Consider the following 21542-nt stretch of genomic DNA (forward strand, 5'->3'; position numbering starts at 1 on the left):
ATTTCTTTTCATAACGTGTATGCACTTTGAGTTAGTATTTGCTTTTTAGTTTATTGGCTTATTTTGAGAACAGCTGTTACATGCCTAATTGTGTTTCTTAGAAAATAAAAACCCCCATTTGTCCACCAGAAGGATTGGTTTTTAAGTCTTATTTTGGGCAAAGAGGATAGCCTGGTGCTTATATAGCTGGACCATTTCTCCACTCATCCTGCAGTCAGTCACAAGCATTTGGAGATCCCTGGCTGCTATGGTTGGGATGTTGAATAACCACAAAGACCCAGCCTTGGCACTACTTAAATGACGTAAAACCTTCAAAGGGTAGACCCTGCTGCAAAGTCTTCAAATCACTGGGATATGCCTTTAAGGGGATATTAGAATGCAAGTCTCTCCTCCACCTCTCTTCTCTCTTCTGCTCTGAGATGCTTCCTCCAAACCGCTGATCCTTACCACTGCTATCACCAACCCTTAGCACATGCAAAATCAGCATGAATGCCTGATCTTTGACTTTAATCTTTTCCAAAACTGTGTGCTTCAATAAATCTTTTCTTTTTATATAGTTGATTTGAGCGTTTTGTCATAAACATGCAACACTGACTAATTAAACACAGTAATTGATACTGAGAGAAGGAATCGTTACTTTTACTATGTTGGAGAATATTGAGACACTTTGGAACTGCTTGGTCAACAGAAGTTGAACATGGAAGAACAGGCTAGAAGAACAGCCCCAAATAAGTTGGGGTGTCATTCGGGACAAATACTTGCCTGTCATACACAAAGCCCAAGCTTCCATCCCAGATACCATAAACAAAGTTATAAGGAGTCTGTAACCAGGCATAGGTGTGGCTTGTGCCTATGCTGCCAGAACTCAGAAGAGAGACAGAAGATTCGAGGGTTTGAGGACAGTGTGGAATGCAAGTGAATTGTGAAGAAACCTAAGCCACAGAGAAGGGGCCTGTCTCAAACAAACAAACAAGGAAGTGAAAAATGAAAACAAAAAACAAATAATAGAAGGATGAGGAGAAAAAAGAAAGAAAAGGAAAGAAAAAGAGAGAAAGAAAGGAAGGAAGAGAAAGAAAAAAGAAAGAAGAAAGAAAGAAGAAAGAAAAGAAAAGAAAAAAGAAAAGAAAAGAAGGAAAGGAGAAAGCAATGACTTGGGATGGGAGGGAGAAAGAAGGGAAAGAAAGGAAAGGAAGAAAGAAAAGGGAAGAGGAAAAAATGAAAAATGTCTGAAGTAGAACATTTCAAATGAGAGTCTGAGGAGCCAGGCAAATGTTTCCTAGAGTTGATGTCTACGGTGTACTCTAAATGAGTGTGCACGGTGGAGCCATGGGAATGGAGACACAGAAGGGACTCCAGAAAGGCAAGGCAACCAGAAATACACAGCACCTTCGTGAAGAAACATCCAGCAGCATGAGCATCCTAGGCAAGAAGGCTTCAGACTCCTGTGTCTAGCCTATGACAACAGCCACATGATCCACAGAGGTAAAGCTTCCCAAGCCAGGGTGAAGGTGCACACTGTGCACCAGATGTTTGTCTTGGAGCTTTAAGAGTTGAAGTCTGTCTGAATGGGTTCTGGTTATGCCTTGGTTCAGTGACTTCTTTCTTACTGTCTGTTCCTGCCTTTTGGAATGGAATGTATACCAGGAGGCTAACATACTGCTGTATTTTAGAAATATCCAGCTGGGTCTTTATTTTAAATGCCTTTACAGCCAAAGATATTCATCTTGGGTTCTAAGTGAGACTCTGAAATTTGAATTAAGTGATGAGTTAAGACATTGGAACTATTGGCGATGAAATGCACATATGTTAAATGTGAGGAAATAAGTTTTATTGGGCTCAAGACAGAATACTATGGTTGAAATATACTTGTCCCTTGAACTTATGAAAAAAATTAACCAGTAGAGTCTTGTGTGCATGGTATTAAGAGATTAGAAACTGAATGTGCCTAAGAGGCAGAATCTTTGGAAAGTGATTAAATTAGATTAGAGGGAGTAGAACATCCATGATGAATCCACATGGTTTAATTAGAAGAGGGAGAGAGATTACATACACATACACACACACATACACACACACACACACAGAGAGAGAGAGAGAGAGAGAAAGAGAGAGAGAGAGAGAGAGAGAGAGAGAGAGAGAAAGAGAGAGAGAGAGGAGAGGGAGAGAGAGAGAGGAGAGGGAGAGAGAGAGAGGAGAGGGAGAGGGAGGGAGGGAGGGAGAGAGAGAGATATTCACATGCCCTCCCGCCATGATGTGTTGTGCCAATGGGAACCCATGAAAAAGCCTGAACTAAGCTTTGTTCTTCCGGCTTCCAAAATGGTCAGCTAAAAATAACCTCTTTTCTTTCCCATGCCATAGTCTTTTATTTTAAAGCTAACTGAGATGCTAGGTGAGATTGTGGTTATGGTTTTCAGGGCATTAAAAAAAAAAAAAACGGTTAACTTTTAGGGATATTGCTCAGTGGTAAAGAACTTGTTGGGATATGAGAAACACTAGTTCTTTTCAAAATTGAAAACAACCATAAAAAATTTTTTTAAAGGTTAGGACACATGTACATTAAAAGGAAGCCTCAGATAAAGTACATTTTGTCAACAGTGCTAACGAGGACAGGCTAACACAAAACCAAGGCCCTCCAGGAGCTGGTTTAGAATTAATGAGCACATACATCCTTTAATAGAGAGACCATGAAACAAGGAACATCCCCAACAGAAGCCAGCACAGTCACTAAGCAAAGACCACCTCAAACCCAGCAAGAATCAAGGGACACACAGTCAGTCTACCCAATGACCTCAAGAATCAAGGAATCAGGGTACATTTTCCCAATTTCCCTCTCAGAAAATGGCTTAAGTGTGGTGTGACACAGCAACCTAATCAAAAAACAACTAGATACTCACATCTGTATTAAAACGACTTGTGTAGCGCTCAGGATATTTCTCGTATTCTACAGGATCGTACACACCATCTGTTTTCCTGACAAGATGATGATGGCGACTTAACACCGTCCCATACACTTTCCTCAGGTCTTACAAGTAAAGAAGAAATTAGTAAAGTGACAAATGGTAACGACTTATGGTAATAAAATACCAACACAAAGACTTTTTAAAACAGTGAGAGATAAGGTCTTCCCTTCACCCCTTACCTCCAGTTTTTGAAACTTCTTTTAATTCATGGGGCTCCACATACTCACAAGGTAGCTCATTAAAGACTGCCTGGGCTCCCTGTAAATGTGCAAAAGTAAAAGAATCAAACCTCAATAGGGACGGTGCCAACACAATTTCCTGCAAGGACTCACAATTATGCAGTTCCCCTTGCCCTGCCTTGTAGTCAGGATCATAGCACAGAAAGAAGTACAGATCCCACCAGCCAGCTTTGGTTTCGGTTATATTAGAATGGTTCTTCAGAATAGCAATGTTTAGAAATGTGGGTGTAATATATTTCTATTTACTCTTTGATTTTGCTATAGAGATCATTTTAAGAGGGAGAATTGGTCTACCATAGAACGCAAAGATCATATGCATGCTTTATAACTTAACACTAACAGAGACATTCTGTTTGTGAAACATCTGTACTTCAGATGTTTCACAAACTACTTATTTTTCAAGTACAAGTTTCTCTAGAGCAATTACAGATGCAGCCTCAACAGCACTCTGCAAGGAAACTTTAATTCCAGTCTTAAATCTTCCTTAGTTACTAGCAAGACTCTAAGGTACAACCTATCACCTAAAGAATAGTACTTTATATCATTAGCTAGGAGTTATCAAAGGAAGGGAGAAGAGAAGGAAGGAGGGAGGAAGGGAAGATGGAAGGGTTAAGGGACACTTAAAATTCTAGTACAGTGCTTCTCAACCCTTTAAAATGGTTCCTCATATTGTGGTGACCAAAACCATAAAATTATTTTTATGTCTACTTTATAATTGCAATTCTGCTATGGTTATGAATTGTAATGTAAATATCTGTGTTTTCCTACCCCTGTGAAAAGGTTGGTGGATCTCATAAAGAGGTCAGGACCCTCGCATTGAGAACTGCTGCTCTAATAGATGGAATCAATTAACAGCAATGAAAATCCTTGAACTGTTACTGTTCTGTGCTACAAGAATAACATATAACAAAAATACCCCAGGGGCTGGAGAGATAGGACAATGATTAAGAACACTGGCTGCTCATCCAAAGGATCCAGGTTCAATTCTCAGCACCCACATGGCAATTCACAACTGTCTGTAACTCCAGCTCCAGGAGACCGGTCACCCTCATACCAATGCACATAAAGTAAAATTAAATAAAATTATTTAAAAATACAGCCCAGAGTGTATGGCCATTCATTCTATTTGAAATGCCCATGGCATGTTCTGTATTTCAGATTGCTTGCCAGAGAGGACCAGTGGAGTTACCTTGGATACATTGCCAGTCCCCGTGAATACAAACGTTAAGGGCCCTATTGACTTTGGCATTAACCCCAGAGAGATTTCGTAGCCAGCGTCACGGACAGCCTGCACGGCCTGACTGCTGTTCCTGTAGTTGTGAGCCATGCCAAGATGCTAAAAGCAAGCACACACAGTTCACGTCAGTCCACTAGCTCAAACAGCTAGCTTTCTATCCCGAAAGCACGATGTTTCCAAGAAATAAATAAATAATCTCTCACCATAAACGGCGTATGATGTCCCAAAGCAAGGAGCCTTAAGCCCATTCCATGTAAAATATTAATCATTCCTGTCACAGAACAGTAAAAAGATCATTATGTGGAGTTGAATAACAATGCACAAAATAAACTCTGTTCACAGGCATTTACCAGAAGAAATGATACATTTTTTCCCTCTTTGTCCATTTTAAGCCTGCTTAGGGCCCTAAAGAGACAGAGGCATAATTATCTCAGATTCATAAGGGACCTCAGGACATCCTGTCCATACTCTCTACTTTCTAGCAAATCCCTCTCCCACCTAGGTCCTCACCTGTTTTTCTCATATTAGCCCTGATAGAAGAAAATCCCCTTGCTTGCATCTCAGAACTTGAAGGTAATACTGTGTTGCTGAACATACCATATACTTCAGATACATGACTTGAAGGAAACAAGATGGAACTGACCTGAAAGGCTCTCCCCCAAGGACTAGCACTGAAAGACTGGGAAGGTGCCATACAAGATTCCAAGGGAGAAAAGCAATCAAGAGTCCGACCTAGCTATAAAGCCTACAAACTATAACAATGACTGGTCCAGCAATGCATTCCAGTGGTGCAATTGTGCTCTTTCATATTAAGGATAACTAACAGATGACTTCACTATAAAACTAGCTGATGTAAAACAGCCATGGCTGGAAGGCTTATGGACTTTAGACATTTTAGAGACCTTACTATTGCCATTTTCTAAAATCAATATAATTTCTGCATTGTAAATATTTATACTTATCCTCACTGATGGGTGTAACTTTCACCCCTCTTGAAAAAAGCTTCTTTTGTCAATAGATAAGAGATTATAATAGAGATCCACAGTGGGTCAGAAGACAGAGAATAAGTGTCCAGCCTTGACTGATAACATCTATAGTATAACCCTACACCTAAGACTCAAGGAAAGTTGTGCTAGAAAGAACAATTGTAAGAGCCACTGGAATGGGTCTCCTGCTCCTAAACAGAGCCTTCTAAACATGGCAGGAAAGCTGTAGTCATGAAGTGTCAATAATATGACCATCTAAACAAGTCCTGCACCGCGATAAGACCAGTTGATGCGCCAACATAGATGAGAGAAATTTCATAAGGCCTACCCCTAGATGAAGAACTTCAGGGAGCCAATGAATGCTAACGAAACGAGAATCCATTTTCTGCAGGAATGAGCTCCCTTGCAGGTTATCCAATGCCAGGCAGTCAGCCATAAACACATGTACATACAAGCAACACTGAAGGAGCTCAGTAGGGTGTGTGCATGTATGTGACAATCATAATGTAAGAAGAGGTCATGAATTTGAGAGGGAGTGCGAGGCGTACAGGAAGGCTTAGAAGGAGAGATGGAGATGATGTAAATACAGTACTCATGAGTGAAATCCACAAGAAATAAAAAATGTGAACTAAAGTAAATTCTTCTTGGATTTGTCAAGCTCATTAGCCTTAGTGTTTTCTTGATCTCTCAGTATTTGCAGAATAGGTTGCAATGTCCTTTGTTATATTTTTTTTCCCTCTGCATAGTTACATCTCCTTTGGTAATTACTCTATCTAGATTTTTTTTTTCAATTTTATTGATAGCAGGGCTTTACCCATACCTGCCTCCCCTCCTTCTTACTTGCTTAAATAGGTTTAATCATCCACCGAGTCCTAGCTCCAGATGCTATCTCAAGGGCAATCCTAACAGCTGCTTCCAGCTCCATGCTCTTCCTCTAGCAAGTAGCATTTACTTGGGTGTTACCTCACCTCCATGATTGTTTTAAATACTAAAAGCCACATCCTATTCACAGGCATTCTCCATGGAGAGAATGAACACTCACCTGAGTGTCTCTTAAAAGTCCTTGTAACAGTAGTCAACAGGATTGACCCATCACTTGGTCAAAATGTCCCCCTTTCCCCCAGATTTTCTACCTATGGTGTCCCATTACCAAACATAGCTTTGTTCTCCAACAGGAACATCTAGAAAGCTGCAAGCTCTTCCTAGGTATCAACCTTTTGGCTTCTTCCTTTTTCATTTCTTTGTGTTTTTTGTTTACTAGTGGAAATAAATACTGGAAAGAGAAAATGCACACAGACTCCGGAGACACACTTAGAGTTTCCTAGAGTCTTGCCAAACCTACCTGCCACACCTGCCCACTGTCCGAACGCCACTATTCGAGACCCTCTGTGATCCACCATTTTCTCATAATCAATAAGCCGTATTTCCTGAAAAAAAAAAGAAGAAGAAACTGTCACAACCAGGTAAATTCAGCTCAGTTGGAACACATAAGCCACATAGAAAGAAGTAAGAATTTTTTATTTTTTTTCTCTTCAAAAATGCATGTTGATTTACAAACCCATTCCCAGCAGGTGTATCATTGAAGGCTTTGAAAATGCCGGTAACAAACCAGCTGTAATGAGAGGTAATGGAATAAACTGTGTTACATTTCTTGATTGAGGCAAGGAAATAACTGAGACGAGGCTTTCCTTTATGTTCCCCAAGCTGCCCCCAATCAATTTGAAACACACTTACGTCTCTAGTTATCCTCAATCTTCTGATCCCAAAGAAAACACATCTTTCCTAAGATGCATCCCTGTGTGTAAGTAAATCCTGCCTCATTCCAAGACCTTCCCTACCAGTATTCTTGAACTATTAACCTCTTTCTTTCTATCTCTGTGTCTTTGTATCTTTGTACCTTCCTTCTTTCCTTTCTTCCTTTTTTTCTTTCTTCCTTTAAGATTTATCTATTTTATGTATGTGAGCACATTGTTGCTGTCTTCAGACACACCAGAAAAGGGCATCGGATTCCCATTACAGATGTTTGTTAGCCACCATGTGGTTGCTGGGAATTGAGCTCAGGACTTCTGGAAGAGCAGTCAGTACTCTTAACCACTGAGCCATCTCTCTAGCCCCCTATTACCTTTTTCTTGCATAGTTGTTTCTCCCTAGGTCATTTAAGATACCTTGTTTACCTAGAATTTCGAATGGCTGAGAAGGACCTTAAGAAATGTTTAACATCATTAATCATTAGGGAAATGCAAATCAAAACAACCCTGAGATTTCACCTCACAGCCGTCAGAATGGCTCAGATTAAAAACTCAGGAGACAGCAGGTATTAGCAAGGATGTGGCGAAAGAGAAACACTCCTCCACTGTTGGTGGGATTGCAAGCTGGTAAAACCACTCTGGAAATCAGTCTGGCAGTTCCTCAGAAAAGTGGGCATGACACTTCCAGAGGACCCTGTTATACCACTCCTGGGCATATACCCAGAGGATTCCCTGGCACACAATAAGGACACATGTTCCACTATGTTCATAGCAGCCTTATTTATAATAGCCAGAAGCTGGAAATAACCCAGATGGAGGAACTCAGTGGAGGAATGGATACAGAAAATGTGGTATATTTACACAATGGAATACTACTCAGCAATTAAAAACAATGAATTCATAAAATTATTAGGCAAATGGTTGGAACTGGAAAATACCATCCTAAGTGAGGTAACCCAATCACAAAAGAATACACATGGAATGCAGTCATTGATAAGTGGATATTAGCCCAGAAGCTCTGAATACCCAAAACACAATTAACATATCAAATGATTCCCAAGAAGAAGGAAGGAGAGGGCCCTGGTCCTGGAAAGGTTTGATACAGCATTGTAGGGGATTGCCAGGACAGAGATGTGCGAGGGGGTGATTGGGGAATGGGTGGAGAGAAGAGGGCTTATTAGACTTATGGGGAGGGGTGAACTGGGAAAGGGGAAATCATTTGGAATGTAAACAATATAGAAAATAATAAAAAAAATGGAAAAAATTGTAACAATATAGCCCAACCCTCTCTCTTTCTCTCTCTCTTTGGTATTTTATTCCCTCTTTTTCTCCCTTCTCTATCTGTCTTTACATTTCTTTTCTTCATCTTTACCAAACAGATTGTTTTTCTTCAAAGACCTTCTTTCTCTCAGGAAAGCCCCATTAAAATAGTCTTAAAAGCTATAGAGCAATTATACAATAATTTTTTAGCAGTCATTAATCCCTTTGAAGACAGTAGTGGCTGAGGGCCTTAATATACAGAGTGATTGTTTAATATGTGCAAGGTCTTGGGTTCCATCCCCAGTACTAGGCAAAAAGGTGTACAATTTAAAATCAAGTTTACAAATGTAAAGACATTTAATGTATCTCAACTCTGAATGACTTGTTAGAGTGCTGCCCAAAAGCTATCCTGCTGGGTCTATTTTTATTAATTTTCTAATGAGGACCAAAAGTTCATATAACAGAAAGTCTGTGAAGTTCTTCTTAAAGTGTATTTGCTTCGGGTGAAATGTTTTTGTAGCATGGTTTTCATTAATTGCTTTGAATCTGCTATTCAGAAACAAATTAACCACCACCCAGCATGAGTGGTTTTGAAATTAATAGAATCATATCCTGCTGTCCCCTATATAATCCATTTCCTTAGTTGCTTGTACTATCAGTAAATGCAATCTCTATTCTATTCTCAGAATATAATATAATACAGTACAATACAATATCAAATATTCTGACATCCTTACTCCAGGCCTTGAGCCCAAGCTACAGTCTCCACTCACATTTTACATTCATCCAATGACCTGGCTGTCGACACCTCCTGGTCTCTGCCAGTGACCAAGTGCCAGACATAAGAAGCTGTTCTCCGCAGCTACCATGTCCGACAAACCATCAGCTTTTCTGACAACTGTCAAAATGTAGACATCTGACAAGCTGAGATGCTCAACTCCCAGCATTCCCATCCATGCCTGTTCTCCTATGGACACTTTCTATGACCGTCTATGACGGTTTTTTCAGTTGTTCTGATGTCTTAGGACTGTGTGACCTCAGTTAGGTTACTGCACCTCTATGAGACCCATCTGAAAAATATGGTGTTAAATTGCATGACCTCTGAGGCTATTTTCAACTCTATAATTCTACATGGTATCTCTGTACTTGACTTTATAAATTAGTAACTGATCTTTTTTGGGGGGGGAGAAGGGGATACATTTGTCCTGCTTCAGAATATATAAAAGAAAGAGATGCATTGTTTAATCTAAACTCCAAATCTGCAGGGAGAGGATAGCCCTTCATCGGGCTCCCTGCCAAGGACCACCTCTCCTCCTGATTGACAGGACCCATGCTTAAAGCCGCATTACTCCTTGTGAACGCTGATCACAGTTACCTGTTTCAGGACCTCATCCAACAAGCTCATATTAGCTTCCTGGGCTTTTATTGTGTGGGAAAAGAAGGCATAAGTCTTCTTGGACATCAGTTTTTCCTCTGGAGGCCTTTTCACTCCCAAAATCAAACAGGCTTCTGTGATGTCCTCCTGAAGAATGCCGCCGGCCCTGACATACTCCTGGGGAGGCAATTTGGAGCACAGTTACTCCCCTAGATTTCAGTACTCATGTTCCCCCAAAGAAAAAAGAACAACCAACCTTGGGAAGGATGGAGTTTGATAAATGAGAACAAATAACACTACAGCTCCTTTTAAGTTTATGCTCCCTCGAAAAAGATAAATCTATCTGGCTTGGCATTTATAGGAAAAAGATTTGGAAATTCTATTTGCTGGTGTTTAAGAGCGGATTATTCTTTGATCACAAATGGAGGCAGGAGGAGCAGATTTTCAAATTCATCATTGGCTCCCTAACAAGTTCCAGGTTAATCTGAACTAGAAGAGAACCTTTGTAAGAACAACAACAACAACAACAAAAAAAAAAACAACAACAACAACCAAAAAAAAGTGTGAAAGTTTATTCTCTATGAATAGTATGCTAAAACATCTCATGTCATGTGGTGACTTGTTCCCTTTTGTACTAAGAGATTTCACATATATCCAACTCTGATTTCTTTCATTGTTTTTTGTTTAGTTAACATCTATTATTGTTCTAACACGAAGATTTGTGCTAGGAATGACACAATGAAAGACAGGCAAGATGCCCTTGAAGGAGTTTATATAAGATGTCAGGAACACTCAAAAGAGCATTACAGCCAGGAGAATCTGAGATGCGTTCTAGGCTAGTGGCTGTTAAGACAATCCCTGCTGGGGCAATTAAAGAAACATAGACAGTCAAGTTTATCAGAAAGGTTGGGTGGGTTGTGAGAGGCGGAGACGTGGACTACATCAGCATTAACAAGAGGTCAGAAGGCAGAGGCGCACATCAGCAAGAAGAGGGCGGAAGGCAGAGGCGCACATCAGCAAGAAGAGGTCAGAAGGCAGAGGCGCACATCAGCAAGAAGAGGGCAGAAGGCAGAGGCGCACATCAGCAAGAAGAGGTCAGAAGGCAGAGGCGCACATCAGCAAGAAGAGGGCAGAAGGCAGAGGCGCACATCAGCAAGAAGAGGGCGGAAGGCAAAGGCACACATCAGCAAGAAGAGGTCAGAATACAGGGGCGCGCACCAGTAAGAGGTCAGAAGGCAGGGCACGCATTATACATAGACAGCAAAGACTGCAGATAGTACAATGTGGAAAATGCCATCTCAACTAGTATGAGATCTACCAGACAAGAAATAACAACAATATTAGTTGACTGTTACCAACACATTCGTGAGTGTTATGATGGGCTCTTTGTATAAGCTGTCTCACCTAATTCTCACATAATTCCCATGAGGTAGAACTACCCCAGTTATAAAAGCACCCCAGTTATAAAAGCACCGTCCGGCCTGTAGGTGGCGGTACACGCCTTGAATCCCAGCACTGTTGTATTCACAGGTATTGTAGAAGTTGAAGCAGTCACCTTGTCGTGAATGGCCCGTCTATTGGAAGGCTGTATCAAGACCTTGTATCCCAGTTTGGTGATGCCCTTGATGTGCTTGGGAGCCAGAGGCGCCCTGCGCTCCCAGGCGTTCACATCCTCTCTCCGGAGCGCCATCACCGGCTTGTGGTGCAGGCCTCTGGAGAGGCAGGCTCTCAGCTTGGCCAGTCTTGGCCTCTGCGCCCTCAGCATCTTCAGATCTGGTAGCTGCGAAGGGAAGTTCGGACAATAGCACAGAAAAGGGTGGAGAGCTCACAGAACAGTTCTGGTCTCCTTAGAAATCTGTTGCAAAATAGAACCAACCCGGCTGATAGACGAGGACAGGGCAAATCTCTGACCCTAAGTGCGCCTTTAACCAATCAAATTAAAGTGTCTAAGACTGGCCAATGTAACTTCTTAAATGTTTTTAGCACAAAAGTTTAAACACGTTAGTCTACTATACAAAGTCAAAGAGATAACGGATATCAGTTTTTACAAACAGGTCCCTATTTTGGTGGTATAAAGCCTGAAATTCCTATAATGGTATGCAAGAGTCTTCCAACACTTGTCCTGAAGTTTTTCCAGGCTTCCTAAATAGGAGTCACTCGGGGTGTACTTTGACCCCTAGTGGCCGCAAATGTTTTTTTTTTTTAAACCCTCTGCCCATGTGATCAACAAAACTTGGTGGCGCAAGCCTGTAATCTCAGGAATCAAGAGACTGAAGCAAACGGGGTACCATGAATTCAAAGCCAGTCAGGACTATATAATCAGACCCTGTCTCAAAAAAGGAAAACAAGCAAATAATAATAATAATAATAAATAATGCCTCATGATCAATTTTCCAGATCTTTACTGTACTGAATTTTCCAAAAATTCTATTTCCTCAGCTACTGTAAGTTAATAAAACCAGACAGTCAATTACATGGAGGCCTTCACCACAGCAGCACATGATTTAAGAAGAGTGGTCTAAGCCTCCACCTCGGGCTCCGCTTCTCTCTCATATATCCATCAGGCTCTCTCTCCAAATGCAGCCCTCAGCCCTGAGGATCTCCACTCCTTCTCTCACTGCTATTCAAGTACCAAAATCCCACTCATTTAGTCAGTCAGAATGAACATATTTACAAAATAGATAGTCTGTGTCCTATGCAAATAGGTTTTATATAGGTTTCCCCCCTCACATACAAATATCTAGGTCTAAAAGCATTTAATTTATCTGTTTTGAATGTTTGTATACATCTTCAAGCCACATATTGCTGATGATAGTTTTCAATATCTTTCAGACACAATTCTTTTTCTATGTAGGGGTGGCAGCAAATTATGGAGATTATATCTTCTCAAAAAAATAAAATAAAATACCCTACATGTGATTTTAAACTCCTAGAAATTTCCTACTCATTACAGATAGCATACAATAAAACTTTTATGAAACATATTTCTCTTACTTCAAAATTCAAGTTCTTAGGAACACCTTTCTCACAGATGGAGAAAATGACCAAACACTCACAAATATTTGCTACCTATAAATAGAGCACTTCACAACAAAACCAGAGGAGAAAGCGTGAAGGAAGAAGCTCAGGAAGAAATAGCTACACACACAGCAGAAATCACACAGCAAGACACCAGGCCAGGCTTTGGCTGGGACTCTTGCTGGAAGCCAGGAATTTCAGAGGACACTGTTTACAGAAGATGAGAAGTGAGAGGAAGTTCCTGAACCTTCTGTGGGTGACCCAACTGGATTGACCAGCCCCTGCCCTTCCCTTCCCCATGCCTCACCCAAGTCTCTGCTGCAAGACCTTTTACAGCTCCCAGGGTACAGCTAGAAAGTACCCTGTTCCCTGGCCCTGTTCTTACTACATAGAAACAGAGCCCTCTCCATCACGCTAAGCTCCTACCCACAAGTTTATAATGAACTTCTGTCTAATGGAAGTTATCTTCTAAGTTGGGTCTGGTGGCAAATGCCTTTTATCCCATCATTCAAGAGGCCAAGACAGGCAGATCTTTGTGAGTTCAAGGCTAGACTGCTACAAAGCAAATCCAGGACAGCCAGGGCTTGTTACACAGAGAAACCCTGTCTCAAAACAAAACAATGGGAACGAAAACAACAACAAAACTCTTCTTCTGTAATATGCATTTCCTTCTTTGATTTCACAAATACAAAAGTCAATGGCTCGGGACTGCATTAATGGTCAACAAGCTCATTAAGAGCCAAGAAAGGCACAGCTGAACACTTTACATACCGTACAGGTGAAAAGCCAGGTGCTTAACATGTCAGTAAGGGATTTGCTAACACTACGTGCATTGTTTTTGTTTATTTATATTATTTTGTTTTTCAAAGGAACTAGGTTAAACCCAAGCCCAATTGCATAATAGTTTAATATCCCCAACATTTTTTCTTTTTTCTTTTTTTTTTAATATTTTTATTTTCTATATTCTTCCAACATTTTTTCTTAAATGCCAATTCCAAAGACAGTGTTTCCTTTGAACATGAACACACACTGCATTTTTTGAATTCATAGGCGGCCATATTATGAACTTCCCTTCTTAGCCCTAAATGAAGGCACATGCGCATGCTCCTATTACTTAATACCCCTTCTTGCAAGCGCCAGTCCCAGCTTGATTATTAACCAGGGTCCTCTTCCTAAACTCAGTGACATCCTTTCCTTCTCTGGAGTTGGTGAGGTGGGCTAGGAGATGGCAGGAGATACACATACCATACAGTCTAAGGCAGTGATTCTTCATCTTTCTAATGTTGCAACCCTTGAATAAATTCTTCATGTTATGGTAACCCCCCCAACCATAATGTTATTTTTGTTGCTACCTCATAAGTGTAATTTTGCTACTGCTAGGAATCATAATGTAAATATCTGTGTTTTCAGAAGTTCTTAGGTGACCCCCGTGAAAGAGTCATTTGACACCCCACCCCCCTCCTCCACCTCACCCCCACACAAATGGTTGTGACTCACAGGTTAAGAACTGCTGGTCAAAGGAAACTAGAAGACAAAATCAGAGACTGAATCGTAGGAAGCTACATTCAATTATTGTAAGGAATTCTAAAAATCATTCGATTCCTATAATTTACATTTTACAACAAACAAAACGATAGTTCCCATTGATTAAATATCATAAAGCCAGCATTATGCAGCACCCTTTGCAGATACTAGCTCACATCCTTCTGGCAAAAATCTGAAGCAGATAGTGTCATTATCCCCACACAGAGATGAAGAATAGGACCCCAGAGACTGACCGGGTGCTTCACTTTTGAGTGGAAACAATTACTAGGACAAAGCTTAAAACCTGTGGTTTTACTCTGCTTTTAAAGGCCAGAGATTGTACTCCCGGAGGAGATTTGACACACGGCTAATCTCACCAGCTCTGGCTTCAAAGAGAAATCTAGTGTCCACTGTCCACTTTAGTAAATTATCAATTCTCCCCTCCTGACCCCTAATTCCTCTGTCAACTGAAAACTCTTCTCCGAGTTCCTGCCAAGGTAAATTCTAGACCTCTGAGTGTTTGGGCACAAAAGGAGACAAGATTATAGGAGGTACTGGTCACTTATAAGTTGGTGAACTTTGAAACTTGGTCTCAGCACAGAGCTTCCCAGTCACTTAAGGTCATCAAGAAACAGGAAAGTGACTGAGGATAGAACTCAAAGAAAGAACACGTGCATGCACAGCATGAAAACAAGTCCCACCCCCAACACCACGAAACCAGGAGGAAATCAGTAGAGCATTGTGGGGATTCCAGAACAGCACGGACAGGAAGAGGCATTGACCCATAGTGGCCTTGAGAGATCTTAGGGATTTCCTGGCCCGGGATCTTGTGATCTTTGCGAAAATATTAGGAAGTAAATGCCATGTTTATTTTCCGGCAAAGGTAGACAGCTTTCGGCTTATCCATTGACTCTAGTGAGATCAGCTGACTTTACTAAATGCTAATAAGAGCAGCTGAGTAAGGAGGATGTGAAGACAGGAGACAGGAAAGGTCTAGGTAGACTGGTGGAAAGGTCAACATTTCAAATACAAAAATGTAAGTTTAAAAGTATTCTTTGTGCCTTTATAGAGAAAAAAAAAAAACAGCTCTGCAGTATATTCCTCCTCACACGGGGATTCGTCAGGGACTTGAAATGCCTCTGAGAGTCACCAGAGTACCACAGTACCACCGTGAGAGTGGCAAAGGCGTATTCTGACAGCAGGGGAACGCTCTGCTCCGTAGCAACAGGCCTCGCTCTGTAACAGCACCTCCAGCTGCTCTTTTTCAGGTTCGCACACCATGCAGCGATAATTTACTAAATGAGCCATCTCCCCAGGCCTTTCCCAGAGCTCTGTGATTCTTCTATCAAACATCAAAAATTCCTTTCTGTTCCTCCAATCCTTTGTATAGCATCTACTCAGCAAAACGCTTTGTAAATTTGGGGATCACTGGGCCAATGTGCATGCATAGAATATGAATACCTAAGCTTGGCTTCCCTCAACGCATGCCCACTTAGGCTGCGACATGAATAAGCTTAGGAATGCACATTCACTGTTGAAGAAATTAAGACCAAATGTTCCATCTTTGGTCTCCATACTCAGGCCTGTCTTAGGGACCATTTGTTTTAAATCTTTAAAACAATCCCACTCCCCATAATTCAGTGACAGAAACTACTAACTCACATGTCCATGTTTTCCAATGCAGGGTTATTTGCAGCAATCAGACATACACCAGAATTAAATATTAAGGGTTAACATAGACATCAGATGAAGAAGTAAGTTACTATATAAGAAATGCAAATTATTTGTATTTGTCTTTTTAGTTCATTCAAAAATGTAGATGTATCTTAAAATATACTTGGAGTTTTAAGATTCATTTTATGTAGTGTACGTGTGTGTGTGTGTGTGTGTGTGTGTCTGTCTGTCTGTCTGTCTGTCTCAGAGGCTAGTACAGCCTCTGAAGCCAGAAGAAAATATTCAAACCCTTGGACTGCAGTCCCAGGTCTTTATGGGAGCTGGATACCGAACTCCAATTCTTTGCAAAACTAGCAAGTACTTTTCATCTCTGGGCCATCTCGGCAGTCAGATATAGTAGTATTTTAAAACAAATACGCATTGTTATATTTTCATATACCATATGATCCTGGTGCATGTAAACTAACATAGTGGCTTCATAGCTATGCTTCTTGGCCGATTCTCCAGACCATAGTGTTCCTGGGAATTTCAAAAGAGTTCCAGTGTTAACAAAACATCTGACAATGGCTTAGTCCCAGCTAAGCCAAATCCCTCCCAACTCAAGGCTTTACTGGAACGAAGCCTGCACTGCCAAGGCATTGGCCCCGGATTCTCACTTCCTTTGCACCCGTACATTTTTCAAATGCTTCCATGTGGAACCTATTATAACCTAGCCAAATAGTTAAAATGAAATACATTTTTTAAAAAAGCCCCTAGGCGGAGATGGTCAGTCTTCACTGTCACCTCGGCTGGATTTAGCATCACCCAGGAGACACACCTCTGGCGTGCCTGTGAGGCAGTTCCACAGATGTTTAACAGAGGAGGGAAGACCCTCCCTGAACATGGATGGTACCATCCCACAGGGTGGGATCCAGGACTGACTCAAAGGAAAGGAGGAACTCTGAGCATCAGCTTCTGCCTCTTCCTAAGGACCACATGTGATCAGCAACCACGCCATACTCTAGGTCTCATGCCTTCCCTCCACGATGGCCTGCATCCCCTCTGATAATGTGAGCCGAGATAAATCTTTTCCCCCTCAAATTGCTTCTATTGGATTGCTTGCTTGCTTGCTTGCTCGCTTCTGTCACAGGAACAAAAATAATCCTATTGAGACGTTTAGGGAGATGGATTCCAAACTCCAGTTCTCTGCAAAAAATCGGCAAGTGCTTTTCATCTCTGGGCCATCTCCCTAACTACATATATCAGTATTTTAAAACAAAATACACACTGGTATATTTCCCTATGCCATGTTTTGCCAGTGCGTGTAAACTCACAGGTCTCTTAGTGTTAATTTATCTGGTCTGAGAATATTCATATTGTCTCAGTCTCTCGGTTGCTGTCATGCAGTGATATAAAAACCTGATTCTCAAATCCTGGTTTGAGACTTTAATTCTAGTACATCGGATGGAGACAGAGACAGGTGGATCTCTGTGATTTCAAGCCTGTCCTGTCCTTAGTGAGTTCCAGAACAGCCAGAGCTACATAGTAGGACCCTGACTCAAAAAATAAAATAATAAAACAATCAATCAAACAAGCAAAAAACTGACTTTCCGGCTAACAGATTTAGGCTCGGTGAAATAGAAATCAATGTTCTGAACTGTAGTGAAATACAAAATGTTTATCTGCTACATTCATGTCTCCTTGTTAAACTTTACAGTCCAGGGTAGGAAATATGATTTATTCCTTTCTGTTTTCCAAGTGAGTGACACATCAGAAAACCTCGACAATTTAAAAAAAGAATAAATGTATTGCATACATTTAGATGACTAATAGAAATACACTATCCATTTTGGCAAACTAGAAGGGATTTTACTATCTTCACAGTGAAGAAATCGCGAATGTTTGAGATGATGATATATGTCTTAGTCAGGGTTTCTATTCCTGCACAAAACATCATGACCAAGAAGCAAGTTGGGGCGGGGGGGGGGGGAAGGGTTTATTCAGCTTACACTTCCACATTGCTGTTCATCACCAAAAGAAGTGAGGAACTCACACAAGGCAGGAACTTAGAGGCAGGAGCTGATGCAGAGGCCATGGAGGGTGCTGCTTACTAGATTGCTTCTCCTGGTTTGTTTAGCTTGCTTTCTCATAGAACACAGGACCACCATCCCCAGAATGATACCAACCACAATGGGTTGGGCCCTCCCCACTTTGATCACTCATTGAGAAAATGCCTTACAACTAGATCTCAAGGAGGCATTTCCTCAAGGGAAGCTCATTTCTCCGTGATAACTCCAGCTTGTGTCAAGTTGACACACAAAACCAGCCAATACAATATATTTATCTGGATTCAAATAGTACATGATACATGCATGCATCCAAAAAATAAGTACATGATACCCATTTTTATATATATATATAGTTCTATGATTTTGTGAGCCAGTTAAATTTTTAAAAATTGTGTATGCAAAATAAATGATGACAAAATTTAAATAGACATCATAAAAGCTTAGGCAGTGAAGAAGAACGCATGATAGGTACATAAATAAGCAACAGATTGCCAACTCATCTTCCCCACCCCTGTATACATAACACACACACACACACACAGAGAGAGAGAGAGAGAGAGAGAGAGAGAGAGAGAATAAATATCTTTTTATTGAATATATTCTTCATTTACATTTCAAATGGTATACCCCAAACCCCCACCCATCCTCCCACGTCCCTGACTCCAAGAATATGCCTCTCCACCCAACCCACTCCCACCTACCCCCCTTCGATTTCCCCAAGCTGGGGCATCTATTGAGACTTCATAGGACCAAGGACCTTGCCTCCCACTGATGCCCGAGAAGGCATCCCTCTGCCACACTCAGAGAGGGGCCTTACAGATACAGAGGCAGATGCTAGCAGTCAACCAGTGGACTGAGTGCGGGGTCCCCAATGGAGGAGTCGGAGGGCTGACTGGAGGAGCTGAAGGGGTTCGCAGCCCCATGGGAAGAATTACGATGTCGGCCAACCAGACACCTCAGGGCTCCCAGGAACTAAATCTTTTATCATAATATATTTTAATAGAGAAGGAAAAGTCCCTTTAGCCATATTATGCTGATTCCATCAAGCTCACGAGAGAGTGGGCACTGTCAGCGACACGTGCATTGGGAGTTTTAGAACATAAACCAGCTCGTAAAATCCAGCCAAAGTACACTGAATAGGAAAGCGAAGCACTAAAACTCTCACCTAAGTCTTCAGTGGATCATTAACCACACTAACCAGAAGCCAGAGTTTCCAACAGGAGACAGGTGCCGAGGAGTTCTGCCCCCAACACGGTCCCATCACCTGAGCTCACTCTGTGCTTCATCTACACAATCCAACTCTCCGGCCGGCTGTTCGAGCCTTCATCCAGCTAGTGAGCTGAGCCAGTCTCACATGCTGTACACAATAAACGTGAAGAACGGAAACCAGCCTGCCGCCTCCGTCAATGTAAGCATAGCCACACCCCTAGTAGGAGACACTACCTGTCCCCGTGGTAAGTTATGCTTCTCGGGGAGAAAGAAAGAAACCAAAAAATTACAAGAGCCTGTCTTGAATGCCACTCTTTGGGCACGGTGAATGTGTAAAATTCATTACCATTTTAACTCTTTATTTCAACAAGTTTAAGACGGGTCTTCACATTTTAGCTTCGATGAAGTAGGAATGCATCTTAAAATTGTAGACGCCTTACATTCATTTACTATAGGAATTGTGATAAGCCCTATGGGTTTTCTAGAAGATTGGAGAAATGCCTCCAGTAAATAATAAACTCCAACCTTTGTCTTCCTAAGTCGCTCGCAAAATGACAGCCAGACTACACGGCCAGCAAGGTCATTCGCTGTGTTGTACAGTTTCACTACAGCTATACCTTGCCCACACTCTCACAATTCATGACCCATAATATCCAAGAAATGACCATCTCTACAGATTTAGAAACAATTTCATTTACTCATTCTGTCTGTCTCTCTTTTTCCTCTCTCAATCTCTCTCAACCTCTCTCAATCTCTCAGTCTCTCAAACTCTCAGTCTCTCAATTTCTTTCTCTCTCTCTCTCTCTCTCTCTCTCTCTCTCTCTCTCTCTCCCTCTCTCCCTCCCTCCCTCCCTCCCTCCCTTCCTCCCTCCCTCCCTCCCTCCCTCCCTCCCCATTCAACCATGCAGAGTTGGTAACAAAGTGGATCCACAGAGCTCTCTCCTTGAGCACTGGCCTGGCGGGCACAGCTTCCCAGAGTATCAAGAGTTTTTAGCACCAGAAACACAACTTAGCTAACTTTTTCATGCCTATCTCAGATTACAGACAGAGCCAGCCAGGTCTCTATCTCAGACACACTGACCAGCCCTAAACCTGCAGCGGGGGAAGTTTGGTATCAGAATTCTACCCAGCCAAGGGGACTAGGAGGAGGTCAGAATCTTTCTCCCTCCATCAACCACCACGGGCAAAGAAGCTTTCAGTCCAAGAATAAATAAGTTATTCACTCTGCAACTTTAATTTTAACACTGACCCGTATTGTATTCCTCAGCAACAGCACCCCAACCACCAGAACCCACCCGCCAAAAAGTGCATGGCGCTCCCCCCTTTCTATTCAGAAGCCGCGGAGCTGAGCCCGCAGCCCTTCTTCCTTCCCCACCCCACCCCAGCGAAGTTGGCCAGCGAGGCCCAAAGCTTGTCCCCCTCTCTCCCTAGTTCTGTCACAGTGAGCCTCGAGGTCGCCCTGCGGCTTCGGGACGGGAGGCCGATCTCTTGGCTAACAGCTGGAGTCCCCGCGGTTGAGCTGGGAGTTCCAAGTGCATCCTGCAGGCAGAAGTCGCGGCTGCATCCGAGTCGCCCTCCCACCCCCCTTCTCACCTTGCGGATCGTGGATCAGTCCCCAGCCTCCCAGAGCTCTTGAATCTGGAACCTACCGACTCTGATTTCCCCCGCAAAGAAAAAAAAAAAAAATGACTGGGGGGGGGGCGGGAGGGGGAGGCAGAAGGAGGAGGCGTTTGCTCAACTTTTAAGTACGTCACAAGTCTTCCTTCCTGCAGCCAATCAGCAGCAGCCTCGAAGGAACAACCTTCTCTTCTACCAATCAGCGGTGCTGCCAGGTACTAGGTCATGCCCTGCCCCTGCTCTACCCTAAAGTTCATCTGCCAGAAAGATCTCTGACCCTGGAGCTCATGGCTTCGGGTTCTCCCTACATGGTTATTGATCAGGTTTGTAACTGCCTGAGGCAGTAAGCTTAGAAGGGCAGGAAAAAAAAAAAGCACAAAAGAAATGTCTGGACATTTCTACTAAGGAGATTTGCATATCTCCTGGAAAAAGTTGCCAGCAAGTCTGTCTGTCCTGTTTATTTTATGAAGTGCACTTCCCAGAGCCTTTTCACAGATTAGGAAGCCCAGCCCAACGGGAGTTCTAGCGTGTTGTAAGAATCCTGATAGCTGAGGACCTGAGAAGCACAGGGTAGAGTACACGCCATTCAAGGAACAGAAGTTTAGGGATGACAAATGTATTACAAATTCCACTATTGCTGAAATGCG

At 42.1% G+C, this 21542-nt stretch overlaps 1 protein-coding gene across 1 annotated transcript in view; it reads right to left on the minus strand.

The window, feature by feature from the left end:
- The window catches only part of Aass (aminoadipate-semialdehyde synthase), a 53426-nt gene extending 32483 nt beyond the window's left edge, over nucleotides 1–20943 (minus strand). The window contains exons 1-8 of the mRNA XM_052173302.1: nucleotides 20872–20943; nucleotides 11361–11585; nucleotides 9806–9982; nucleotides 6765–6849; nucleotides 4640–4707; nucleotides 4389–4535; nucleotides 3140–3218; nucleotides 2895–3022 (exon numbers count right to left, since the gene is read on the minus strand). Of these exons, the coding sequence (XP_052029262.1) occupies nucleotides 2895–3022; nucleotides 3140–3218; nucleotides 4389–4535; nucleotides 4640–4707; nucleotides 6765–6849; nucleotides 9806–9982; nucleotides 11361–11570 (894 nt within the window). The 5' untranslated portion in view covers nucleotides 11571–11585; nucleotides 20872–20943. The remainder of the gene's footprint in view (nucleotides 1–2894; nucleotides 3023–3139; nucleotides 3219–4388; nucleotides 4536–4639; nucleotides 4708–6764; nucleotides 6850–9805; nucleotides 9983–11360; nucleotides 11586–20871) is intronic.
- Nucleotides 20944–21542: the final 599 nt, after the last annotated feature.

Source organism: Apodemus sylvaticus, chromosome 2, assembly GCF_947179515.1.
Source record: "Apodemus sylvaticus chromosome 2, mApoSyl1.1, whole genome shotgun sequence".
Classification (NCBI taxonomy): domain Eukaryota; kingdom Metazoa; phylum Chordata; class Mammalia; order Rodentia; family Muridae; genus Apodemus; species Apodemus sylvaticus.